The sequence below is a fragment of the Crotalus tigris genome, unplaced genomic scaffold (genome assembly GCF_016545835.1).
Source record: "Crotalus tigris isolate CLP2741 ecotype Arizona unplaced genomic scaffold, ASM1654583v1 scf7180000020588.15403103151:6194809, whole genome shotgun sequence".
Lineage (NCBI taxonomy): Eukaryota > Metazoa > Chordata > Lepidosauria > Squamata > Viperidae > Crotalus > Crotalus tigris.
The window spans coordinates 3,294,068-3,313,873 of record NW_024098092.1 but is presented as its reverse complement, the minus strand read 5'-3'; the positions used below and the strand labels follow the sequence as shown (position 1 = coordinate 3,313,873).

The window sequence follows — 19,806 nt, the reverse complement described above, 5'->3', positions numbered from 1 at the left end:
CCATTTTTTCCCCCTTTTCCTTAGCTGTGCTACTCCCTTTTATTCTATTGGCTTTGAAAGCCAATAGAATAGACTCTCTTGAATAGAGTCTAATTCTATTGGCTTTCAAAAGCCAATAGGAATTGTCCAGGCTGTCTCTGCCCTGCTGAGCCCGCCAAAAGTCCCATTCTGCAAACGGTGCTGCACCAGTTGAGTAGTCCTCGACTTACGACCGGTTGGGGGTCGCGGCATTAAAAAGGTTGAGAACCACTGCTCCAGGCACAAGAAGCAGGACTGTATTCAAAGCTAGTCTGGGTCTCAGTTGTGTCTGTTTATCTTCCAGCCTGAGAGATGTCTCACCCGAACAGATTCACTTCCCAAAGCCAGCCTTTTTTCCACGCTCATACAAGAATGAGGTTCAGCACAAAATAGCTGTGTGTTTCTCATCCCAGCGAAGCCCGCTTCTCCCCAATTTCGAAAGAGTAATCCTGGGGAAATGTTAAAAGAATACTAAAGGCAAAAACCAACCAGTGACAGAAGGCATAAAATTGATATTCCCCCAAGCTGATCTTCAGGGAAAATGTTCATCGGGAAGAAATGTCAAAGAGGTGGATTGACAGAATGGCGGGGAAAATACCAGGGGACCATCTGCCCCTCTGGCATCATTTTTGCTGATGAAAAGGTTTGCGTGAATTAAAAGGAGGAGGGGGGGGAATCAAAGAAAAATGCAAATGTTACATGTGTTTTTTCTTCTTCCCTATTAGGTTCCTAACAGCGAAATGCTTCCCCCAAGAGAGAGTGAGAATTCAGTGTAGGTGGTTTTTTTGAGGTGGGCGTGAATGACATCTTCATTTAAAGACTAACAAGACAAATCAGCGCAGAGAAAAAAAACGATAGGACTGGAGGGGAAAAATACAGAGATTGGAGCGGTCAAGTTAGTGAGCCAAAATCCACACACACCCTTAAAAAATAATAATCTAGTTTTTGTTGTTCTAAAAATATGCTGTAAAGTGGGTAGGTAATGTCTTTTAGAAGATCTGAAGACCTGCCAATTCTAATTTATAAAGGGACAGAAAACCAAGGCTTAATACTTTGCTGGACAAACTGAGAATTTAAAGCTAAGGCTTTGCCCATTGCAGGGATTCTGGGCGTGTGCAAAGGGCAAAGCCAACCCATATAAAACACAATGTGAGAGCTTGCATGGATTTTAATCATATAAATAACACAGTGTGCTTTTATTTTGCCAACGCATAACCATCTAAGACTACCATAATGTAGATGTAGATTTAGACTTAAACATCAGAGACCGAGGTTTGGGGCTGTACAAGACAAGATCAGCTCTAAGGGACAATTCTCTATAGAACAGGCCACCATGCTAAAGTATGTGTTTCCTTCCATTCAGAGAAAGCCATTGTTACTCCATGATGGATTGCTTGTGAACTGTTTTTCACCCATCCCTCTGCCTTGCTGTTTTTCGGAACAATCTAAAGCTGAACAGATTTTATCCATTTATCGGAATCAGTAGCAGACCTGGGAAAGAACCTTGCTCGTGAAAAGGAGAAGCATACCACGGAGTCTTGCGGGGGGCGGGAGTACCACCCTGGATGGCGGGATGCGGTTGTTGGCGAAAAAAAAAAGCATGACATCATCCTTGGCCAATCAGGAACTAGTGCGAAAGCCAAAGCGGCGAATCAGCTGGGGTTTTCCCAAGAAGGGTGAAAAAAATGACATTCCATTATTGCAGCCGATGAAACAGAAAATTGCCTACAATGGCCAACCCACTGTGCGCAACCTGTGTCAGCCGGCACGCCGCCCCAGACAGACAACGGGCTTTTTGGCAAACAAAGTCAACCTCAGCAGGGTGGCTGCGCATGGATTCACGAGCCGAAAATTGGAGGAGGCTTTCAAAAGCAGGGATCAAAATCGCAAACCATTGAAGGCAATTAGCGAGGAACTCAGAACGGGCTGCGGACAGACCCCTGCAGTGAGGCGAGGTGGGCGTTTGCCACAGATCACGAAGGGAAGAATTCGTCATCGGAGCAAAAGGAACTCAGCATCTGGTGAGAGGCTTGCACCTCAGAGTTGTGGCTGGGGGAACAGCTAATGGTCACCTGTCCTTGCATCCTCTTGTGTCTCGTGGGTTTTCTGTTCTAGAGATATATCAGATGCACCCCAAGACCTGGCAAGTGATGGGTCCCATTTTGTAGAGACCCCCCCCCCAACTGCATCTTTTGCCCGCATAAATGATCTGGCAGAAGTGACTCCACGTACCCAGGACACGACACGTCCGTTGAAACACGGGAGCTTTGCGTTGTCATCCGAGATCTCTTCCTTTACCACCCTGGGAGAAAAGAAAGAAAGAAAGAAAGAAAAAAGAAACATCAAGGCTTTCCATTGGATGATAAACCTAACAAAGCATAGGTAAAAGGTGAAACAGAAGCCCACAAATGTTCAAATGTTAGAGTGTCAGGGTCAGTGGTGACATCTGGGCTGCATTTATTTTACTGCATCACAAATACACAGAATAACAGAGTTGGAAGGGACTTGGGAGGTGTTCTACAGTCCAACAACCCCCTGATCAGGCAAGAGACCCTGTACCGTTTCAGACAAATGGCTGTCAGTCTTTTCTTAAAAACCTCCAGTGATGGAGCACCCACAGCTTCTGAAGGCTGTTTAATCGCTCTAACTATCAGGCAATTTCTCCTTACTTCTAGGTTGGGTTCTCTCTTTAATAATTACTTCTTGACCTACGTTCAGGTGCTTTGGAGAATAGGTTGTCCCCCCTTTGCTTTGTGACACAGGAGCAACTTAATCCCCCGAATGAGCCAAAAAAAAGGGGGGGGGCTTGCATCGTCTCACCCTCTTTTGGAAGCCTCTCTAAGCCCTTGTGGAAAGAAAAGGAAACATCATTCGCTTGAAGACAGCATGGGAAGGAAGCCGGCAGAAGAGAGCACGGCACCTACGTCTCTTTCCACTTTATTCCCCTGTCTGGGGCAAGTGGCAAATCTGCACAGGCCTGTACAGAAAATGCCACTCGCTTAGGGCAAAAAGGAATTCCGGCCAGGCAACCAGGCGGAACGAAGCTGGCATTTAGTGATAAGAGGCTGAACCTGATCAAGCAGGCAACTCTGGCCCTCAGCAGCTTTTCACAATTTCAGGCATCGCACTCATGTCTGGGCACCACCCAGGGAGGTTTGGCCTCAACGTGGTGAAATCAGAAATGTCAGCCTTCCTATAAAGCAGTGGTTCTCAACCTTTCTAATGCCGTGACCCCATAATACAGTTCCCCATGTTGTGGTGACCCCCAAGTGGGTGTGGCCACCAATAAGAGGGAGTAGGACAGCTGGGGAAAAGGGAAAAAAATGGTGGACACCGTAGTTTGATGACCCCCGTGAAATGGTCGTTCGACCCCAAATGTGGTCCCGACCCACAGGTTGAGAACCACTGCTATAAAGGGACCATAGACAACATCCTGAAAACTCTCCCAGTCCGATGAAGACAAAGCTTTGACTCCTGACTCAGCCTCTCTTCCCAACAAAAGGACATCAAAGGTCAAGTCAAACGATTCCTTCCAGATCAAGCTTTCAGGCTAGCCTGTGGTCCAGGGTCTCCTGGTGGTCTTCCATCCAAGTACAAGGATGCGAGAACACCAGAAGAATCTGAGGATGTTTGGAAAGGGTTCTGGAAGAAGGTAGTGAAAAGCCGAAAGCCGAGTTCAACTCAGTGGATTGCCATTTTTAAAGACAAATGCTAAACACTAACTTAAACAGTCATATTTAATACATTGGCGATGTCCAATGAGGTTACCCGTCTTTGTTTCGTTAATGAATTTAGAGTGCTGCAGAGAACTCCTGAAATGAATCTTTTTTAGCTTTATACTGCAAAATGAACCACTTGGGGGAGTGAACTGCAAGAGGTTGGCGGTCCTTATCCACATGTGGAACTCCAGAGCCCATGAGTCCTCACCACTGCTGATGGAAAGGAGAGGATAACACTCAGAGGCTTAAAAACTCCAAGCAGCCATCAATTACATTTCTGCCATTTAACAAGGGGCTTAGGGCAAACCCTTCCCCTGTGGTTGCCAGCTCCACTTTCATATTCTTCTAGTAGCAATTACAGGCAAGCCAAGAGAACATCCAATTCTTAAAATAGCGCCTGCTTCTTCTTCTTTTTTTCCTCCACCCCAAAAAGTGCTGTGAGAGATTCCAGGGAGAGGAGAGGAGTTAATTGACAAGCTCTCCCAGCCAAGCTGAGGTTACAACCTTCCGAAGGTGGAAAAGCCACCACTAAGTCAATTTCTCTCTCTTGATTTTCTCACCCAACAGCAGTTTCAACATCCTATACAAAATATTTGGTTATAAGGAACCTCAAAGGTCATCTGCTTCAACCCTCTGCTAAGAAAAAATAGCTACCATGTTCTTCCTTTTTTCTGAATTCCCCAGATACATATCACTATGCAGTTTTCTCCTGAGGTTTCCGTCCAAATCTGCTTCCCCATCTCCATTTGTACAAATATGCCACAACTGACACAACTGCTTTTTACCTCAACTGCTTAAAGGTTGTTCACAACCAATAAAGCAGCCAAGATTACACACACATACAAAAGCTCACCTGACTGAGCACCATACCTGCCTAGCTTATAGGGTGTTTTATTTTGTATTTAATTTCATTTGATTATATATGTTTTTAGTCAGACTGTTCTGCATTTCACTATTAACTGCTCAGAGAACTTTGATTGGTGTATTTTTTGAAAAATGAAACAAATGCATGGCAATCGGTAAGGGCTGCCTTTTTCAATCAGCTTTTTTTCTCTCCTCGGTGGAAAAGCTGGGAGAAAGACATTTTGGGATAGGCTAAGCTCTCTTAATGCTGTCCTTCAGGTTTCTTGTTCAGGCACGTAATGCCATTAACAAACTCAAAAAAAAAAAAAAAAATCAAGAAAAGCAGTTATTATTATTCAAATCTGTCAGATAACAGCAGAGAGGTAGTTTTGCCCCAAGGCCAGGCGATACCTTTAGAATTTTACATTAGCTAAAGCCGTTTCTGGCAATGTGGGAAGGAAAGGACCAGTTTATCAATGGACATTTCACAAAGCAGAGGCACCACTGAAAACCACTGTGCCCCAGTAAGACAGGGTTGGTAGAGTGGCAAAGATGGGTTTTGGCATAAAATGGAGTTGTTGGGGCAGAAAAGAGAAGAGAGGGGGCAGTCAAAACACACTGCCTGATCCTCTCAATGGGACACTCGTTCTGTTCCTTTCCTGAACCAGCAACTCCCAAAAGTTCATTAGAGTATTGGGACATAACCCAACACAAGAACAAGTGGCAAACTTTACGCAACAGATTGTCAAGTTTGGCACAAGAATCTCTGATTCTCTAGCTAAAATTACAAAACGCCTGGGGTTGTGGTAAACCCTGTTTAGCGGAGTAATAAGAGGAAGCGATATTTATTAATAAGCAGAATGTCCACGTGTGCTAATCCAAGGTTGTTTCAATTGAGGATTTGCGTTAGCCTGTTTCTGGCAAGGAGTTTTATCCCCCAACAAGCAACACTGTTCTTTAGATTCTGGTTCAGTTCTGTTGAAAAATCCCATCCATGTGCCAAAGTTGAGCTACTGTACTTCTATTGGCCAAAAGGTCCAAGGCCAAAACTGATGCTAATGGACAATTTCTTTTTCCACTTGCACCCATGACTCCCTCGTAATTAATAAAAATATTCTCACCATTAGCCCCCCCACACACACACACATACATGAAAAGGGGGGAAATCAAAAATCTGTGACTGTTTTACCAACATTTCCCATTTATACAGGAGCAGATCCTGTCATGATGCATCCTGATGGCAATTCAGTCTGGAGAGAGAAAGAGAGAAAAAAAAACCACACCATGTCCCGTATCACATCTATCACATCTGGCAGTGACAACTCTTGGGTTGGAGAGACCAGAGGTTTGACTGGATTAACTAGCTCCTTTTAGACTTGAAATGCTTTTTTTTTTTTTTTCAGTAGCTACAACCATCCTACAATAACTCACACACTGAAAAGCATGGGGGGGAGAGACTGCTCACCTTCCTAAGTTCCTGAGGGTGTGAGTGGGCCATTTCTCACCAAAAAGGCAGGAAGATCCTCCAGCCCCAAGTTCATTCTCCACACTCCCCCTTAAAAAACATCCCTTCAAAAATGCGTGGAAAGGTCTTGCCAAAAATTTTTGGATCAGGCCATTAGGAAGAGGTCACATTCCCCTCCTCCCCTGCAATATTTAGTACTTTAGCACGCAACCGGTGAAGATGCCTTACAAAAAGCCTAATGGAACCTCCACAGTCAGGAGCACTCCATCTCCAAATACACATGCTGGGTAGGAAGGGTGGCTTTTTGCACCAGGCATGAAAAGGATGAAGCATCCCATCAACAAAACAGTGCTGCGAGTGGCAGGCAGAAGATATGGGCTCAAATGTGAAAGAATCAGACAGAATCTAGATTACCAAGGTTTTTTTTTTTCTTCCAATGGGTCCTTCATCCACTTCCTGTAAAACTGAGTAAATTCTGCAGGCTGTGCTCAGCGGGGTGCCCTCCAGCTGTGCATCACATGGAGATAGGAAAGCATTAGGAGGCCAAGGGGCTGGGGCACTGACCAGGCATAGCTGCCATGGCATCCAAACGCTGGCCAGGAATCCAGGCTAGCCATCTTTGCATGACTTAAAGAGAACAGCGTTAAGAGGCAATGCACAGTTTTGTCTCGGGCCAAATCAACCTGACGACAGACCCAAGGCTGTCAAAAACAATCAGGCATTAAAGCCACGTTCAGGACCTGCTCATTGTCAACCTGTCAAGCTTGGCAAAAGCTATTATGTCTCAGGCAGGCTGCTGCAGCAGCAGACCCAATCGTCCTTCCTCCCTCCAATTACAAATTTTCTTCTGCACATTCTGCCTGCAATTGCTTTCGGCCTGGTTTTGTTCCTAAAATTTTCTTCTTGAAAACAAAGAGCCGGAGGAGATAGAAACACAAAGAGCAAGAAGGGGGTAAAAGTCGATTCCCTTTAAAGGGGGAGTTTCTTTCCCCTTGCCCCCTTTTACTCCTATCCCTAACATTTTTCAAATATTTAACATTGACACAATCAGTCTTGCCGATGTTGTGGGGGGGGTGGGTTGTTGGATTTTGCAGGTCTAGGTCCACTCAAGAGACCCACAACATGTTATGAGGTATCCTGACATACCACTGTCTTTTTCTCCCCTTCTCTTCAATGGAGATATCACACAGCATTTAATTCTCCATTAATTTGCTGACCAACAAGGTTTTTAAACTTTACTGACTCAGATCAAGGGGCAGGACTCTGCTGATCTGGCAGATCGTGAACCATAAACCTTGATTAAACCTTGGATAAGACACCACCAGGAAGGCTAGGCTGGAAAATGCAGAAAGCTGCTAGAAGAAGGCATTAAGAAATGACTCCGACACCGCTGCTAGGAAAAATAGAACTAAGGAGAAATTTCCTGACAGTTAGAACAATTTAACCAGTGAAACAGCTTGCCTCCAGAAGTTGTGGGTGCTCCATTACTGGAGGTTTTTAAGAAGAGATTGTGGACAGTCATTTGTCTGAAATGGTTTAGGGTTTCCTGCCTGAGCAAGGGGTTGGACCAAAAGACCTCCAAGATCCCTTCCAACTCGATGTCCCATCACTGGAGACTTTCAAGAAGACACTGGACAGCCATTGGTCTGAACTGGAGCCGAGGTGGCGCAGCAATTAGGGTGCAGTACCGCAGGCCACTTTAGCTGACTGTGTTCAGCAGGTCAGCGGTTCAAATCTCACCGGCTCAAGGTTGACTCAGCCTTCCATCCTTCCGGGGTAGGTAAAATGAGGACCCAGATTGTTGGGGGCAATGTAAATATATATATATATATATACATTGCTTACTGGTGTACACCGCTTAGAGAGTGCTTGCACTTAAAGCGGTATATAAGTCTCATAAATAAATAAAATAAACTGATATAGATTCTCCTGCTCAAACACGGGTTTTTTACTAGATGAGCTCCAAGCTCCCTTCCAACTCTCTCATTCTATACGCTATGTCATGGCTTTGCCCATGCAGTCCTTTGGAGTCAATTTAATTTTACATTTTTTTCCCCTCCCTGCCCATTTGAGAATTCATCTTTTTTTCAGCATTTCCCCTAGCCTCACAATATGGAAGGGGGGAGAAACTGGCAGCGGGGAGGCAACTGTTCCCAAGAGACAGGAAAGGACTCGGAAGCCAATAAAAATGCATTGGCAAGAAGAGATTCCTTCTTTCAGCACTTTTAATCAAGGCAAACCAACCACACCGGAAATAATTGGTTAGCATTTACCTCCATTGCTGGTTGAGCCTAGATGATTATTTGTGACGCCAAATTATACAGAGAAAGAGGCATCTTTTATTCGTTCCAAAAAAACTGACCCAAAGTGGATGGTTTATTCCACCGAAACCATGGAATGATGGTCATGCCAGGATGATATTTAGCAGATGGGAAAGTCTGCATTATTGGCAACATTTCTTCTCGTAGGTTAACTAATGCTCGCAGGCTCATCCAAAACGTGGCTGGCTAGAAAGAAAGATGATCTCCTACTCCATTTTTTGAAAGCCACACGCAGATAGTTAAGTCATGAAAAAATAATGATAATTGCAGGATATTTGCTTTACTTACAAGCCTCGTCTCTGCACATAAAATTCCTTTACAACACAGTGATGGAATTAATGGAATTTAATATTTAGTTTAGTACTTCTGTTATTCTTGAAAACCTTCAAGGCAGCTATTGATACATCTACCGCTATTTTTAAAAGGCAGATGAAAAACCCGAACACTTCATTTGATGCAATGTATTTCCATTAAACAGCAACTGAGAGTATAAAACCAATATATAAATAAATCTGGTTCGGATACTGTGCTAAAGCAAAAAAAAATATAGTGTAAATTTGACTTTAGTTTAGCATGCTGTATGGCTCTAGTTGTTATGGTTTGTAAAACATTGGTTTGTGCTCAAAGTACTGTGCAAAACCAAAAAAACAGTGTCTCAATAAACAAATCATTATAATTAAATTGTAATAGAATAATAGAGTTGGAAGGGACCTTGGAGGTCAGGCAGGAAACCCTATTCCATTCCAGACAAGTCCAATCTCTTCTTGAAAACCTCCAGTCTTTCCACTGATTAATTGTTCTAATTGTCAGGAAATTTCTCCTTGGTTCTAGGTTAGTTCTCTTCTTGATTAATTTCTATCCATTGCTTCTTGTTCTGCCTTCAGATGTTTTTGGGAGAATAGCTTGATCCTCTCTTCTTTGTGGCAGCCCCTTAGATATTGGAACATGGCCTGATGCAATCTGTGACTGCTATGACTAATTCAGAACGAATCAAAACAGAATTCCAGATCTGAACACTTACTTGGAAGATCCCATTTGGATTGATTCTTTAACCCATAACAAAAATACAGCCAGTGGATGTTACATGTTACTCTATAACAGTGGTTCTCAACCTGTGGGTCAGGACCCCATTTGGGGTCGAACAACCATTTCACAGGGGTCGCCAAACAAGGCTGTCTGCCATTTTCCCCCCTTTTCTTTGGCCATGCCCCTGGCACCCGGTGATGTATAAGTGGTTGGGGGTCACCACAACATGGGGAACTGTATTATGGGGTCGCGGCATTAGAAAGGTTGAGAACCACTGCTCTATAAGAAAGTCTAGGGTCCAGATTGTTCATCAAAAGGAACATTTCCCAAAGAGGGAAGGGGCTTGGCACAGGTTGAGCAAACTCCCACAAAGTTTTCTCTATCTGCTCACCACTGAATTAATAATTTGGCATTATCAGTCTCTGATAGTCTGATGCTGGAGGCAGGACCTCTTGTGCAGGAAGGGGATGCTCAGAATGAATGGAGTCAGACTAAAGATTTTGCCATTCTTCCCTGATCTTGGCTTATCACATAGTATGCAGCCAATTTTCTTAATCTGCAAGCACCAATTAACATCGTAGCACAAAACTGGGGAAATTGTGATTCTTGCATTGCTTCCGGATTGAGCACAACTACTCGGATAATCGCCCTGAGGAATGGATCCAAGTCCCGGATCAGTCATATTGTGATGGAGGAAAACATCTACTTCCCCACGAACTCTCCGAGGTCCTGAAATGGACACATGGTTTTGTTAGGATGTCCCTTGGGCCTCTCAAGCAGATGGGTCAAAGCCAAAGGTAAAACAGCAGCCAAGGATTCAGTTCAAGGAAATGTGGTGACTCAGTGGATAACGCACTCCAAGCGGTGGAATAATTTGCTGGTAGGAATACCTAACAACATCTGATGGGCAAAGATCTCATCCAGAATTTCAAACAAAACTTAGAATTTCAAACAGCAGAGTCAGAAGTTAGCACTGGACAGTTATTATGGCCAACGGATTTACTTAACGTCTCTTAGGAAAGCCAAAGTAAATGAAGACGCAAAACCAAGGTAAATGAAGACCCAAGTCCTTTTGTTCCCCCAAATCTTAAGGAATGGGTTCTAAACAAGAAAAAAAAAAAGAAATCTTAATCAGACCCTCAATCCTGGGGCCTTGATTTCCTGCTCTTGACTTTGCTGATTCTACAGGGTGACTCAAGTCAGAGGACCAGGACTTTGTAATGGAGCCCTGACTTTGTTCACAGAAGTGGCTCAACCTTCAGCCTGTTCGTTTTAAAGATCCCCAAAGTAGATGATGGAAAAAAAACCCTCTCTGTCCAAGAGCCTTATCGATTACAAGGAGGAGAGGAGATGGCTGTTGTTTAGATGTTGTAATTCAAAAGTAGGATTTTTTTTTTATTATTATTATTTTTAGCATTGAGCCAAGTCTTGGTAACTTGACAGATACATTCATATGGTTTGCTTGGCAACAACATGGAGACACTTTGCCAACATTGTCTTTCCAACATTGCAGTTCAGCTTCTAATTGTGGGATTCCCTGATGTTCTCTGGTCTAACTCCTAATTAGGTATGAACTTGCTTAGCACTGTCAGGTCATCCAGAGGTAGCTAGGTGCTGCATCTTAATGAGGTCTTCCCAGGATGCAAATATCTATTTTCTGTGCTTGAGCTTTATCTAGAGCAGGCCTTTGAGACCTGTGGACTTCTACTCCCAGAACTGGGTGGCAGGGGAATTCTGGGAGTTGAAGTCCATTAATCTTAAAGTTGCCAAAGTTGGACACTCAGATTTAAAGCCTCCTCCCCATTTTCCAGGGATGTTTTTTTTTTCCATTTCCTAAAGCAACAAACAGTTCCATACCAAAAAAATTAGTTTTCCCAGGCTTCCGTTCACTCCCAAGAGAAGATGTTAGGAAGGAACACCTCCTGTAACTCTCCCCCCCCCCCAATTAACTGTGAGTAGTAAAGGAAGATTTAGAGAGATGCTCTCCAAATCCCAGATCCTCTCCAACAGGAGAAGCAGTGCACACATATTCTTTAAAAAAAGGCACATGTTTTGAGCCTTAAATTCACCTTCTCATGCTCAGTGCAAAAATTCACTTCCAAATAAAGCTGCTAGGTCAGGGGTCTTCAAACCTGGCCCTTTGATGACTTGCACGCTGGCTGAGAAATTTCTGGGAGTTGAAGTCCACAAGTCATCAAAGGGCCAAGTTTGAAGATTCCTGTGCTAGATGGTCTTATCTACTCAGTTTGCAGAATGCAGCAGGCTATGCTTCAGCCACAGATCCCTGCTATTTTCAGCTCCAGCCTCTTCCTCCTCATGTTGGAAAATGCCCATTAAGTATCCACTCCGCCTGGCCCACCCTACTGTTTTGGACAGGGCTTGCCAGAACCGTTTGGGACAAGCATTTTTTACAAAGGGAGCAAACTGGATTTCCACTGCATCTCCCTTAGCAGGCAATGTTCACTAGTATCCAGCTTCTGGAGACAGAGGCCCTCTTTAAAACCTTCAATATTGGCAAAGAAATATATCTTAAAAAAAAAACAAAAACCCTAACCAAGGAAAATTACTTCCCTGGAAAGGGCAGTGCAGGAAGTCCTGCCGTTTGTTTGTTTTTCTCCTCCAAACCCATGCTGCAGGAAACAGTCATGGTCTCCAGCATCCCTTGCCGTGTTTCCATAGTGTGTGTGTGTGTGTGTGTGTGTGTGTGTGTGTGTGTGTGTGTGTAATAAAGAACGTGCCCCACCCAGCTGGTCCGAGAAAGTCTTCCCTGCAGGCCAGCAGCTTACTTAGAACTGCTGGCCTGCAGTGGCTTGCAAACAGCCGGCCCCAAGAAACGGTTCCAAGAACACCTCCCATCTATATTCTACAACTGTGCACCAGTGCTAACCAGCATGCCAGCCAGTTACCAGTGCCCTTTCTGAGCACCTTCCATTCCACCCCAATCTGATGTTCTCCCACCCTGCCCAAAACTCTATCCCCAGTGGGTTCAATGACTTCCTCGTCTCTGAAGTCCTTAACTGTACATCCATCTGCAAGCCCACGATGCTTTTCCTTGATCTGTAGATAGGGAAGATTGAGTACTGGAATTTCTTTTCCGGAGACAGCCAAAGTGGATCGGGGCACTCTAGGCATAGTGGACCCCAGCTCACATCTCACATGTCAGCAAAGTTCACCACGCAAAGTGTTAACGTCACTTCATAATGCACTGGTAAGATCACACTTGGAATACTGCATCCAGTTTTGGTTGCCACAGTATAAAATAAGATGTAGAAAGAGTCCAGAGAAGAGCGACAAAGATGATCAGGGGACTGGAGGCTAAAACATATATGTTCTCAAGTCAGCTTACAAAATGTTCTGCACCACAATAAGAGTGCAAGCGGGGCTGATACAAACCTGCATGCCCAGCTCTTTTTATATGAGCGCGGCAAAAGGGTCAAACTTTTATTATCGTAAAATGCCACCTGATTTATTTGCCAAATTGAGAAAGCTTGCCCAACGCTACAAAAACTTTGCTATCTTAGTATTTTTGAAATGGCATACTGCCCCAAAGAAAGGATTCTGTAAATTCAGAAAACATTCAGTGTAACTTACTTGGTTTCAGTTTAGGGTATTCTGTGAATGCATCCATTTGAGGCTTATAAATCATTATTTGTGGTTTAGCACAACGTTAGTTCAATAAGCAAACCACAATTTCATACAACGAAGGGACACATCTCTGTCAAATCTGCCTGATGTACTAATTCTACCCAGGCACAGTTGGCCGGATCTGTGCACCAAGCTAAACCATCTATCATGGCTTAATTACCACAAAGCTTGGACATGCACACCATAATAAACCAAAGCTAAATATTCCATCTTATGGCTCAGCCAATGACATTCCAATATATCAAGGATTTTTTTCCTTCTTATTTCCTATTTCATCCTATAAAGCTGGAAGTGCCAGGAATTAAACACAGAACCACAAATATGGAAAATATACTATTTGGTCATCAAGCTCCATTGCTTCCCTCTTTGTGGGCATACATCTTTATATAATCTGAAGGACTAGAACTAGGAGGAATCAAGGACAAAAAAAATAATACAAAAGTGCCGAATTCTACCTCATGTTATCGAATCATAGGGAATAAAAATAATCCATTGGTGCTTTTCCACAATCCTTCCTTCCTTCCTTGGTTCTGACCTTTGCAAATGATACACAACACCAGTTCCTCAGGCTAGAAATAGATCCAGGTACTACAGATCCAACAGAGAAGGAACAGATTTTATTACCAAGCAATTATTACGTTTCAAATGCTGATTCATGACAGTAATAAAAGAACTGGGTGTTACGATTCTTTTAAAACAAATCATTTAAATGCCAACAGATCAAAACATTTAAAAGAGGGGGGGGGAAGGGAAGACTCCACCTTAAAGGACTTAAATTAGGCCTCTTCATATTTCAACTCATAGTTCGTGTCATTCATATATAATAAGCACTTTACTGGGATCTGGAAAAGTCACAACTAAAAATAAACTAACAGCTATCTTTTGTTTATCCCCCACATCTGGAATCATTTTCAATGTCTAATCTCTCTTTCATCAAATAACATCAATAATCACTGAGAGACATTTCCTTTATAACTGTGTCCAACCCATTATTTTTTTTTAAAAAAAAAACACCAATTAAATAATTGGTGTTGAAAGTTCTTTAAGCTAGATTGAACACTAATTTAGAACACTGAAAAATACTGTATGTAAAAAATGGGAAAATTCAGACCAGGATTATCATGTGTAAATTTATAGTGTAAACCACCTGGGGCAGATATATAGCTATGATATTTGGGCGCTTGCCAAGGTACAAATTCAGATCAAGTCCAGTTGGGGAAAAAATGTATTTCAGAAATAGTCTGAAGGTTGAATCGTGACAACTGGATTTTTTTGTTGTTGTTGTTGTTAGTTTGAGATATTTCGCTGCATCTTCATCACAATATTGCAACTCACTTTGGAGAGGAGATTCCTGAGGTTGATGTGGGAAGAGTTGGTACATTCTAACGACTCTTCCTAACTAACGAGCTCTGACTGATGTTGATGCTTGGATGAGCAGTAGAATGTCTCCAACTAACAAGAAAAATAAGTTCAGTTGCCATGACTCAACCCTCAGACAACTTTAGCTGGGTGACTGAGAATCTTCATCCAAACGCAAAGAATAATCAGCCAGGTAACCAAGGTGAGTTATGAGACTAGAAATAAAGCTACAGTCAGAGAAATAAATAAGAAAGGCAACCTTTTCCCGCTATAGGATGGGACTCTCGTGGGAAGCTTTTACAGGGAAAAAAAAAAAGCACTTTTGTGGCAAGAAAGGTTGTAAAATGGGGTAAAATTCACTTAACAGCTGCTTTGCTTAGCAACAAATTGTCGTAAGTCGAAGACTACCTGTATATATACAATTGATGTTATCTCTAACCACAGACGTAATCAGGGAAATTCTCCTCCTTTGCTGCTGTGCAATTAACAAAGGTTGAACTTGGTAAAGCCCTTTCCTCAATACCGTATACCAGGGGTCCCCAACCCCCATCCTCGGGGCCACTAAACAAGGGAAGCCCCATCCGCGGGATGCAGGCAACACATGAAACCACGCCCTTTCTCTGGGGACCCGGTCCCTGGTGCCCAAAAGATTGGGGGCCACTGCCTATACAGCTTGGTGATCATTCTAAGCTTCTTAGTCATCTCTTCTCCTGCACAATAAACAGTTAACAAAAGCCTTGGAACTGGCCACTCAAAGTAAACTTTTGGAACTGAAGTGTTCAGTTTTATTCCCAGCCTTCCCAGGAGACCATCACAGGATCAGCCCTGCTAGATCAAGCCGAAGTCCACTTAGTCCAGCAGTTCTGTTTTTTACTATATCCAACCAGGTACTTTTGAGGTGCTCACAAAGGGGTGTCAGAGGCATTATCCTCGCTCACTATTGTTCCTCTGCAACTGGTATTTACAGACACTGTGCTGCTAATTGTCAAAATGACATTAAGGCACAGCCTTTCTCCCCTCTTTGCTTCTTTTATTAAGAAGACACAACCCTTCTTGGGGTTTTCCCTTCCCTTTATACTATTACATTTAACTTTTTTTTTTTTTAATTTATAATGTTGCAAGCCTGGCTGACTCTCTCTCTTACATAAAAGTCACTCCCAGTCTTTGAAACATAATTATCATTCAACAGAAATCCCAATGCCCCAGCCATCTACCAATGGCCAAAACAAGAATGTTTTGTAGCCCCAGAAAACTGCTCTGACATGTTCAGCTATTGTCATCTTTACCCCAGGACAAATACAAATCCAACCTTTTAAGCACAACACTCCTACACTATTAATGCCATTAAGAGGTAACCAAGACCCCAAAGCCAAAACAAGCACCGCTATTTCTTAATATGAAACACCAATCTCGAAAACATCACACGTTGGAAGAAGATAATCAGTATGATCCAGAGACTCCAATTCTCTTTAGCAAACTAAGTTTATGTATTGTCCCTGCTTAAACAGCATCACCCAGACAGAAAGGAAAGACAAAACCGACCTCCAGTAGAAACATAATTGTTTTGCTTTTCCAAGAAAGAAAAGGACCTCCAGTAGAAACATAATTGTTTTGCTTTTCCAAGAAAGAAAAGGACCTCCAGTGGAAACATAATTGTTTTGCTTTTCCAAGAAAGAAAAGGAACACCAAACCTTGTGCTAAGTGAATGATGGGTATCAGTGTCATTCTCTCTCTTTCCCCCCCCCTCTCTCTCTTCCTCTAGGAAAAAAAATAATCAGTGGCACCTAAATATTTCCCTAGTGTCAAGTCTTTCTTTACAGCAAGAGCAAATAAATAAATCAATAGGCCTAACTGGCAACTCAGAAAAGTCAGAAACTGGCAGCAGAAAAGTTGGTTCTGCACGGTGTTGCATGCCTGGCATTTGAAAACTAAACTTCAGACTGCTTTGGCGAGAGGTGGAGTAAAGGGACCCCCCCCCCAACCACTCACAGAATTGGCCTCCCAAAACTTTCACAATTCTAGGCCATCAGAGTGTCACATATGCCCAGCTTCTGTCCAGGGCCTCCTACTTCAGAAAACCTAAGCTCCACCTCTTTAAATTTCATATTTCTGCCCTTGCCATCTGAACATGCCCACCTTTGCCAGTGTGACTCAACGTAGCTTTCTTTCCACGTGTTTTATCACAATTTCAATCCAGCTGCCATCAAATGACTCTTGACGACTTAGGTAGAACGTAAGAGGACGTTCAATCTGATCCCAGAGGTTCACACATCCCATTTTTAGCTGGGACTTGTTTATTGACCAGGAGCACACACACAAAAAAAGGCTGTCTTCTGTAAAACATGACATTTGATGTACAGACTTTTTTTTTTCCAAGACAGGAAAGAATTACACACGGATTCAGAGCAAGCATATAATTTGGTCTTCCCCGTGGGGTATAAACAGGTGCATGGCAAGGAAGCTCCATAAAAACCAGGCAGATTTTCCCCCACCCCTAAAATGTCAAGAAATACACTCCGAGGCTTGTTAAAACCCAGGCAGGGGATGCCAGATATTCTCAAACGCCAGCAAAACCAGATCAGTTACAATGCTTAACAACCCCCTGAAAAAAAATCTTATAATAAAAACAACAAGGCAAGACCAACCTACCCAAAATCCTGGTCCATCGACTTGAAGAAAAATTTGTAGCTATGCACCGGCCGGTTGCTGAGGACATTTTTAAAATCCGCCAAAGTGACTTTTTCCGGAGAAACCGGCAATTTCACCAAATAAGGGGTCTCCTCTTCATCGATATGGTAAATTATTTTTGTCTCCGCCATGGAAGAAGGAAAGGAGGGAGGGTGGAAAAGGGAGGGGGAGGGAAGAGGGGAAGGAGAAAAGAAGAAGGGTAGAGGTTTGGTAAAGAGAGGAGCGGAGCGAAAGGATCGAGAAAGGGGATGGAAAAGGGAGAGAAAAGGAGGGGCGGGGGGGGAAATAAATCAAGGCCAAGTTCAAGGTGCCAGTCCCTCGGAGTCTTCTAGGGTTTTTTTTTTTTTTTTTAAACAAGGCAAGGTTGGTCTCCAAACAGGAAGGGAAAATGCCTGCCTGCTACCGTAGCGATGCCTGCGCGGAAGGATTGAGGCGCCCCATAGCGCCCTCCAGCGGCTCAAGAGGAGAAAGGGGGCTCGGCCAGGCCTCCCTGCAAAGCATTCTCCCCTCTCTAGAGGGGCAGCGGCTGCATTAAAATTGTACCCAAAAGACTCGGGGGGGGGGGGGAGAGCGCAAGAGAGAGAAGGTGAACTTCAAAAAAAAAAATTAAAAAATACCAGCAGTCGCGAAAGCAGCTGCTATTTCTCTTCTTCCTCGCTTGAGCTGCCTTTGCTGCCTTCACAGCGAAGCAAGCAGAAGCGGGACCGCAATATTGCGAGGCTAACAAAAATGAGCAAGGCAGTTTGGATTTGGGGGGGGGGGGTGTTGTGGCTTTGGGCAAGCAAAAGCAGCGCTTGGCTGGCTGGCTCTCCTTCCAAAGCCCTCCTTTCTCCTTGACAATCTCCTCTCCGCCCACCCAGTTTAAAGGGAACCGATTTTATTTAGGGGTTGGTTGTTGTTTTTTTTTTTTTTTCCTTTTTGCAAGCACACATACAAAAAAAAAAAAAAAAAAAAGAACAACCCGTCTCCTCTGGGCAAAAGGCTCCGCGTCATTACGCACGCGCGGAGGCTCTAATCCAAAGGACAGGCGGGGTGAGAGAGGCTCTCGCTCTCTCTCCCCCCCCCCTTCCGATTCAGACGTGCACGCGCTCCAAAAGCGGGCCGCTTTAAGAAGCGGGGAGGGCAGCCCCCTTCTCTTCCTCCTCCTCCGCAGAGCTACCCAATGGAATCGCTCCTAGGAGGTCACGTGCTGCCCACACCCCCTTCCCTAGTGGGATGGGAGTTCCTGGGGAGACAGAACGCCTGTTTTGTTTGGGGGGGGGGGAGACTTACAAGGACAAGCAGGGCAGAGGAGCCCACTGTGGATGCTGGGGACTACAAATCCCCTGGTCCCCAGTCGGCGGGATTGGGGAACCCCCTCCCTCCCCAGGGGCTGGGAGGCGAAGTAACTCCGATTGTTAATACGTGGCTCTTCCCAGATCTTAAAACAAGCACCAGGAAGATAACCCTAATCAGGAAATGAAACCAGGGTTCATTTCCATCCTGGATTCCGGTTTGTTTCCAGAGGGGCTGCCTGGACACAAAGGGGCCATTGCTTAATCAGTTGGCCCTGGCTGAAAACAGGTTTGCAGTCTGTTTCCCCCAGTGGGTAACCAGATAAAAATCCCCAAAATCCTTCCAGGTAAAGCCAGAGAGAACCTTTGGCCTTCAGGAGTTCATTTAATTCCGAGCGTTTCCACCCTACTCCCTCCTAATACTGATGATGTTAACTAGCAGGGTCATGAAACGTCTGCAAAAAAAAACAACAACAACCCTCCAATAAACCACTCGGAGCACCAAGGCCTCCACATCTATTTGTTTTCCTATCAATCAGACTATTGCCTCCCATACTTTTTTTTTTTTTAACCCTCCGACATTTGGCCTCACCACAGCTGTCTTCATACATGGCACAAAAAGCCTCTGGTTTAATGTGTGGTATGGATGCCAAGTGCTGTGGTGTGGAAACCACAATGCCTCTTTTCAGGATCTTGAGCAAACTCAATCCATGGCCAATTAATAAACCACAGTTAAACCCCTCAATCCCTGATCTTTGAAACTTTGGAGCTGCCTTCAATTTTAATCCGGTTCGGAAAGGTTGTAGTAAGAGAAATGGCCACTAGGGGGAAGCAAACCCATAGAACCAGTCTAGTTCTCCAGTACAACAGAGAGCATAAAAGAAAATTACACAAACGTATCTGTGAAATTGCTGGGAACAATTCAAAAGAGGCTTGATTTCGCTACCTCTGTGAAACCAGCGGTATGAGAAAGCAAATAATGCTAGCAATGAAGTAAGATTACTTATTAAATGACGTTTTCATTGCTTTACAATTTGTAGCTGTCCTAGTCTCATATACTGTGATTTTTTTAAAAAAAAAATATGTATAATTGCCACCTATCAAGACAAGTTCTCTGAATGTCTCATAATGCAGAAACAAAAATATCACAATGTAATCAAAACAAATTTTAAAAAACCAGTACAATACCCTCCTCCCCTTAGCTGGGAAAAAAAAAAAATTCCAATTACAGAATGCTTTAAATGACTTAAGTACAGGCTGACATACAGCCAGTTGAAATGTTCTTTGCTGAAAATGTGGAAGGTCTGAAAGGAAGACAGCATCCTCACGATGCTTGCAGTATAACCATCACCACCAGCAGCTCTGGGAAGACCATGGCAGAACAGAGATGCCACCACCAAGAAAGCCAAGTTCTTACTAGGTGTTTCACCGTGTTGGCTAATCAAGGG

The 19,806-nt window shown here is 43.7% G+C and overlaps 1 protein-coding gene across 1 annotated transcript in view; it reads right to left on the bottom strand.

Moving 5' to 3' along the window:
• DVL1 (dishevelled segment polarity protein 1) overlaps nt 1-17,647 on the bottom strand; it is a 39,029-nt gene extending 21,382 nt beyond the window's left edge. The window contains exons 1-2 of the mRNA XM_039367291.1: nt 17,046-17,647; nt 2,251-2,320 (exon numbers count right to left, since the gene is read on the bottom strand). Coding sequence (XP_039223225.1) covers nt 2,251-2,320; nt 17,046-17,215 — 240 coding nt within the window. The 5' untranslated portion in view covers nt 17,216-17,647. The remainder of the gene's footprint in view (nt 1-2,250; nt 2,321-17,045) is intronic.
• Nucleotides 17,648-19,806: the final 2,159 nt, after the last annotated feature.